The sequence below is a fragment of the Rhagoletis pomonella genome, unplaced genomic scaffold (assembly GCF_013731165.1).
Source record: "Rhagoletis pomonella isolate Grant_MI unplaced genomic scaffold, Rhpom_1.0 Rhpom_scaffold_00009, whole genome shotgun sequence".
Taxonomy (NCBI): Eukaryota; Metazoa; Arthropoda; class Insecta; order Diptera; family Tephritidae; genus Rhagoletis; species Rhagoletis pomonella.
Genome location: NW_023458563.1, coordinates 29,701,583 through 29,708,656, shown reverse-complemented (window position 1 = coordinate 29,708,656; position 7,074 = coordinate 29,701,583). Strand labels below are relative to the sequence as shown.

General features: G+C 46.0%; 1 protein-coding gene across 1 annotated transcript; it reads left to right on the top strand.

Annotated features, from left to right (window-relative positions):
* The first annotated feature begins 444 nt into the window (after nucleotides 1-444).
* On the top strand, nucleotides 445-6,855 carry LOC118745705. Its single transcript, XM_036479318.1, has 2 exons — nucleotides 445-976; nucleotides 1,036-6,855. Exon 2 carries the CDS (start codon nucleotides 4,017-4,019, stop codon nucleotides 5,436-5,438), a length of 1,422 nt encoding a protein of 473 aa, XP_036335211.1. The 5' UTR covers nucleotides 445-976; nucleotides 1,036-4,016; the 3' UTR covers nucleotides 5,439-6,855.
* The last annotated feature ends 219 nt before the right edge of the window (nucleotides 6,856-7,074 follow it).

Genomic DNA, 7,074 nt, shown 5'->3' with positions numbered 1-7,074 from the left:
TAGCTACGTATAACGAGAGCATCGTACAGTTCCACAAGTAACGAAACTCTTCTTCTTATCGTTTGTTCTGGCAGGCTGTAGGTGGGTTTTTGGTTAGTGTATTGGTGTTTTTGGTTCAGTATGTTAGTGTATTTTGAATAAATTGTAATAGAAATGGAAGAAATTTTCAAAGATAAGAGCAAATGCCAAAAAAAAAAACAGGTGATCTCAGCTGTAGGCATTTTTTGGCTGATAGTCTTTTTTTACTTAGGAAACTGTTCGATGAACGACGAAAAAAATGAATGAATTTACCAGTCTCAGTTTTTTCAAATTTATTTAATGAATTTACTAGTATTTCTACTTTTGATTTATTTAAATAAAACATGTGAATTTTTGATGAAACATTTTAGCCGCTTTTTTTTGGCCCATTTAGCCGGTCGGCCCAAAAAGTTCTGGCAACACTGATACCATGTTCGGATTAGGAATGTTCGATATCGTATCGATTATTCTGAATATCGATATATCAAAGACATAGATACTTTACCCGCAAAATCGATATCTCAAAATCGATGTATGGGAAAATACTAAAGTAGGTTTAATCAGCAGCTTGTGGGATTTATTTAGCTCTTAAGCTTGACAAACCGCTTGATTCGACCGGCATGCCGTTTTAATCCTCAGTAAATATACAAGATGAAAATAACACTGTCACCGCACGCACCCTTTATGGGTAAATTATCGATGGAAACTACGTTTACACATCTTTAGTAAGATGCACATCTGCAGGTATTAGTCCATAATTTCATTTCTTGTGTATTCTTTGTAATTTTTCGTGTAAAAATTACTGCAGTGCGCCATTCTCCTTTGCTCTTTGTATGCATATTCGCTTGATCCTTCGTGTAAAACCGTTTGCGCAATGGAAATAAAAGGTTTCCACCAGCATTAGCGCGCACAAATATTTTGTTAGCCGTCGTCAAGCAAAGGAGAAAGACACACTGCGGTGAGTATATTTGCGTTTAAACTTGTCAAACTGTGAAACTTATAAATTCCTTTACATAGAAATAAACCGCGCTATATTTTATCGAGCCCGATTTTTGGTTAAGTTCGCCAGCACTTTATTATTGGATTCGGCGGGTAACAAGCTTTATTTCGCAATCGCAGTATAATTTGAAAAAGCTTTCGTTTGCTGTTTGTGCATAATTTACGTTTATCGCAGCAGCAGGTTCACTTTTATTGCAAATACTTAAAGCGACTTTGCCAAACGTCACATTTGCATCCCTCCATCGTTTTTATTGTTTTTTGTCTTGGAAGATGACACGTGAACTTCCACGCCGATGCACCCGCTCAAATGCGGAAAGCGATTCCAACAACGCCACCAGCCAAGCCTGCAGTGAAAGCAATACCACTGCATCAAACGCCGCTTCAACCGCCGAAGTACTTATTACTTCGACTACCAGCGGAGCCCCAGCCAGGGCCTCTACAATTACCGTCGGAAATGTTAATACCCCGCGAGGGATTTTAGCGATGCTGCTCAAGCTCCCGCTGGAGCCACGAATAACCTCCCGGCTATGGAAGCCAGTACTGTAGCTCCATCTGCCGTCGGAGCTGCTAAGGTTGCCTCAGTGAGGGAACACATTAATACTGCTCCCAATATGACCGGAGCCATCAAGGTTGTCCCAGCCAGGGAACCAAGCAATGCCGCCCCTTCTGGCACTGGAACCGTCAAGAAGGTTCCTACCTCCACAGCGTCTGGAGTACCCAAAGGCTCCCCAACCGTCAAATCTCGACCAGAAAATGATCTCTTGGCATTGGAAAGGCGAATTGCTTTGCTGGAAAGAATGCTAAAGGAACGTGATACGCAGTTCGAAATGATGAAACTGGCGCTCCAAGGTAACAGTGCTAACGGTAGCAGCGCTCCCGCGATACACAGCGACGTCGCAACGCAGCCGTCCCCTACGTTGTCGTCGACATAACCGCAAGCTACGTAGCCGTTAACTGTGCATACATATGCGGGGCCAACAGTCGCCGAATCCCGTTATCTGCCGCCAGTCAGTACAGCTACCGTGTACAGTTCACCGCATAATATGAATGCTACCTCAACTGTTCCTGTTGTTGAGCCAATTTCTAACCGTTCGTCTCACGTTCCCTTCCAGTCCGCTTCTGCCTATACGGGTTATGGGAATATGCAATTCTTGCCACACGATCCTAGGGTGTTAAGCAAGATTATTGACTTGCCAGAATTTGGTGGAAAGGCTGAGGACTGGCCTATATTCCATGCAGTCAACAGCAGCATACGGCTACAGCAACTTCGAGAACAACCAGAGGCTACGGAAGTGCTTGAAGGGCGAGGCACGCGAAGTTGTGAAATCGCTGCTCATTCATCCCAACAACGGCAGCTGCATCATCGACCAGTTACAGTTCAGGTGTGGCCGGCCGGAGCAGCTGATACGCAGCCAGTTGGGTCAAGTGCGCGAGATTGCTCCCATTTCCGAAAATGCGATCGGGAAACTGATACCATTCGCCACGAAGGTGAAGAACATTTGCGTTTTTCTCCAGTCTGCCAATGGTGAATATCAGCTTTCTAACCCAACTTTTCTCGATGAGCTCATTGGAAAATTACCTGTGAGTAAGCGGATTGAATGGGGTACCTTTGTATCTACAATCAAGCCTCGGGCCACTGTGGTGCACTTTAGCGAATGGGTCAGTTCACTTGCCAACGTGATATGCATTGTTTATGACGAGGAGCATGGACGAGATTCGAAGCGTAGAGTGGTCCTACATGTAGATAAAAAGCAGCATTCGCGAAGATGCCCAATCTGTGAAGGTGCTCACACAGCTATTGAGTGCAAACGTTTTATCGAGTCAACAGTAGCAGACCGATGGAAGGAAGCAAAATTACGTCGCTTATGTTTCGCCTGCCCGCAAGCCGGTCACTCGACACGTGATTGCCATTGACGGAAACCGTGCTCCATCAATGGGTGCCCTCGAATACACAACAAATTGCTTCATGAGGTTTCAGGCAGAATGAATCAAGAATGATAGAATACAAGATTGCGCCGATTGCAGCAGAATTCGTGAGAGTAATTTTGGAGTGGTGACTGAGAGCCGATTAGAGGTATTTCCATCGGCGCCACCTTCTGTATTCTCTCCACCGTGAGTATGAATAACTCGCAGTCAGAACTAGCACCGAGTCGCAATAGGGGTGAAGCACCATCGCAGCGTGCGGCACGCCAACAGCACAGCAATAGTCATACGCCAGCGCAACAAGTACCTCAACGCCAGCATTCATCGAGTGACACAGAAGCTGCAGTTCTAACCTGCTCCGCTAACGCATTTGAAGGTAAGCTGTTGTTTCGTATACTACCGGTCACTTTATATGGAAAGCACAAGAGCATCGACACATACGCATTGCTGGGTGAAGGTTCCTCAGTCACGTTTCTGGATAACAGACTAGCCCTGGAGTTGGGACTGCAAGGACAACAACAGCGCCTTAACATACAATGGTTTGGTGGTCGCTCAGCGCAAGAGCCTTCGATCTTGGTAAGCGTGTCCATTAGTGGATGCGGCATGAAGACGAAGCACACGCTTCGAAACGTGTATGCGGTGTCGAATCTACAGTTGCCTTCACAAAGTTTATGCAGAGCAGACTTACACTGTGACGACAAGTACAAGCGTCAGTTGCCAGTTCAGCCATACATCGGGGTGATGCCAAAGCTTCTCGTTGGTCTCGACCACTGCCACTTAGGCCTGCCGTCAACTACTTTGAAGATGAGAACATATGGTCCCTTCGCCGCCAACAACGAATCAACATACGAATCAACGAACATATCAATTCTGCGAGCGATGAATCCCTGCATGACCTGGTTGCTAGCTACTTTGCTGTCGAAAATTTCGGGGTGAGCTCATCACCAGCAATCGAGAGCACAGCTGACAGTCGTGCCAAGTCTATTTTAGATTCGGTCACACGTCGGGTTGATGGTAGATTCCAAACAGGTCTTATCTGGAAGCGAGATGACTTCTATCTGCCTAAGAGTTACTTCATGGCGATAAAGAAACTTGTGGGTATCGAGAGGCTCATGAGCCGAGACGCAGGCTTCGCAGCAGCTTACAAAGCAACGATGGACTCCTATATTGCAAAGCGGTATGCACGAAAGCTCGACCCATCGGAAGCCTCAGTGGTAAAGCCTCACACTTGGTATTTACCACATTTTGTCGTGGTGAATCCCAATAAGCCATCGAAGATACGTATGGTGTTCGACGCGGTAGCTGAGGTCAACGGCGTCTCTTTAAACTCCGTGCTGCTGAAGGGTCCGCAAGAGTATCGGTCTCTGCCGTCGATTCTCTTCCATTTTCGCGAAGGAGCAGTCGGAGTATCTGGGGACATTAAGGAAATATTTCACCAGGTATTGATGCAACCCGAAGACAGGTGCGCCCAACGATTTCTTTGGCGCAACGGCGATAGTAGTAGGCAATCGGACGTATACCAGATGTGCGTTATGACCTTTGGCGCTGCTTGCTCGCCATGTGCAGCGGACTATGTCAAAACTGGAAACGCGCTCGAGCATGGCATTAATGTCACAAGCCGAGCGGTGCAATCAATATTGGCCTACCACTACGTCGACGACTTCGTTGATGCTTTCGACTCGCCTGCAGAAGCCATCTCCATCGCGCAAGAAGTTCGAGCCATTCATCTGGACGCCGGTTTCGAGCTCCGAAATTTGGCTTCATATTCGCCAGAGGTAGTTGCAGCTTTGGGTGGCGCAGAAGTCCCGAAATTAATTGCTAGCAAAGAAAGTCTGGCGACTGAGAAGGTCCTCGGTCTATATTGGCAGCCGTCAACAGATGAATTTCAATTTAATTTGCATTTTAACAAAGTTGACCCTCAAGTAGTGAACGGTGGCAAACGCCCAACCAAACGTGAACTCCTAAGCGTGGTTATATCAGTTTTGGACGCGTTCGCCGCCGTCGCCTACTGGAGGGTAGTCAACTATGAGAAGGAGGTGAGTGTTAGTTTCGTATGCGCGAAGACTAAGTGCGCTCCGCTGAAACCGCTCACTATACCGCGACTAGAGCTGCAAGCAGCCGTCTTGGGAACCCGCTTAATGCAGACAATTCGTGAAGAGCACTCCGTCGTTGTAAATGATTGCCTTCTTTGGAGCGACTCTTCAACAGTGATGAAATGGATTCGCAGTTTGCACCGACGATACAAGCCCTTCGTACAGAACCGAGTGGCTGAAATACTAGCATCTACAAGCGTCTCCGACTGGAGGTGGATACCCACTGCGCCGACGAAGCCACACGTTTCAGCAGTCAAGTCGACTTTACCCCAACTGCCCGCTGGATTCAGGGTCCACCATTTCTACGCCAAGAAGAGTGCTACTGGCCCACTGCTGAGATCAGCATCACTCAATAGGGAGAACTCGATGAGGAGCTGCGACAAAAATATGCCATGGTCATCGTGAGTAGTCGCCTTTTAGATTTTGATCGTTTTTCTACATTCAACAGATTGGTGAGAACGGTAGCTTGGGCTCTTCATTTCATCAACCTATGTCGCCATCCTAACTCAGCCAAACGTCGCTATGGCCTGACAGCACCTGACGTTGAAGCAGCGAAGCTACTCATATGCCGCCTTGTACAGAACGAACATTTTGGCCCCGAGATTGAGCGTATTACGAAAGTCCGAGAAGTCTCACGCAACAGCTCACTACGTCAGCTATCTCCATATGTTGACGAGAAAGGTACGCTTCGTGTTTGTGGACGTATTGACGCAGCTAGTTGGCTTCCGATGAGCGCCACGCGAACATACGCTCAACTGTTTCCTGATCGAGGCTGAAAATGTCATCAATTCGCGCCCACTTACTCACTAGCCAATTTCGGTTGACCAGGAGCAGCCGCTAACACCCAACGATTTTTTGTTAGGATGCGATAACACAGTGCTAACTCCAGTTGCAGCTGATGTACTAGAAGGTACATGTGCCTTGCGTCAACAGTGGCGTATTGCCCGACAATTAAGGGATCACTTCTGGAAGCGTTAGGTATCGGAATATTTGCCTACATTAATGAGGCGAGTTAAATGGTGCGAAAGGACAACGCCATTAAAGGAGGGTGATCTCGTCTTTATTTGCGATCCCAATGTGCCGCGTAGAGAATGGGAACCTCCACCGGCATCAAGCAGCGTGCTGTTTCCAAGGTTGCCGTCTTGGATGTTGAAGTGGGTGAATCGGACCGATCCACGGGGGCGGGGATGTCACCGAACGCTCCCTTTATTGGTAAATAATTGATGGAAACTACGTTTACACATCTTTAGTAAGATGCACATCTGCAGCTATTAGTCCATAATTTCATTTCTTGCGTATTCTTTGTAATTGTTCGTGTAAAAATTACTGCAGTGCGCCATTCTCCTTTGCTCTTTGTATGCATATTCGCTTGAGCCTTCGTGTAAAACCGTTTGCGCAATGGAAATAAAAGGTTCCCACCACCATTAGCGCGTACAAATATTTTGTTAGCCGTCGTCAAGCAAAGGAGAAGGACACGCTGCGGTGAGTATATTTGCGTTTAAAATTGTCAAACTGTGAATCTTATAAATTCCTTTACATAGAAGTAAACCGCGCCATATTTTATCGAGCCCGATTTTTAGTTAAATTCGCCAGCGTTTTATTAGTGGATTCGGCGGCTAACAAACACAATTAGGTGAGTTGATAGGCAGGTCTAATGTTCTATTCAATTGGAAGTAAGATTTTCAACATCGATTTTTCCGATATCGATATTGTTCAGCCCGATATATCGCCATATTGATTTTACATGCAATGAACTAAATCGATTCATGATATCGATACTTTCTTAAATATCGAGCATTCCTAGTTCGGACTGACAACGAAAACACTTTGAAAACGAGTTTTGGGATTGTGGGCTGAAAGCTGTTCGCACCGGCTGTTAGTGTTTTCGTTGACATTTCTTTCATCCTTTGTTTACAGTTTAGCTACGAAAAAACCAAATCAAAATCTTTGTCTTTCATTTTCTTATCATTAGCAACCTTTTTCTTTTGTTCATATTTTAATTTGGCCAACCAATTAACAATAAAACCGAATTGGCATATTA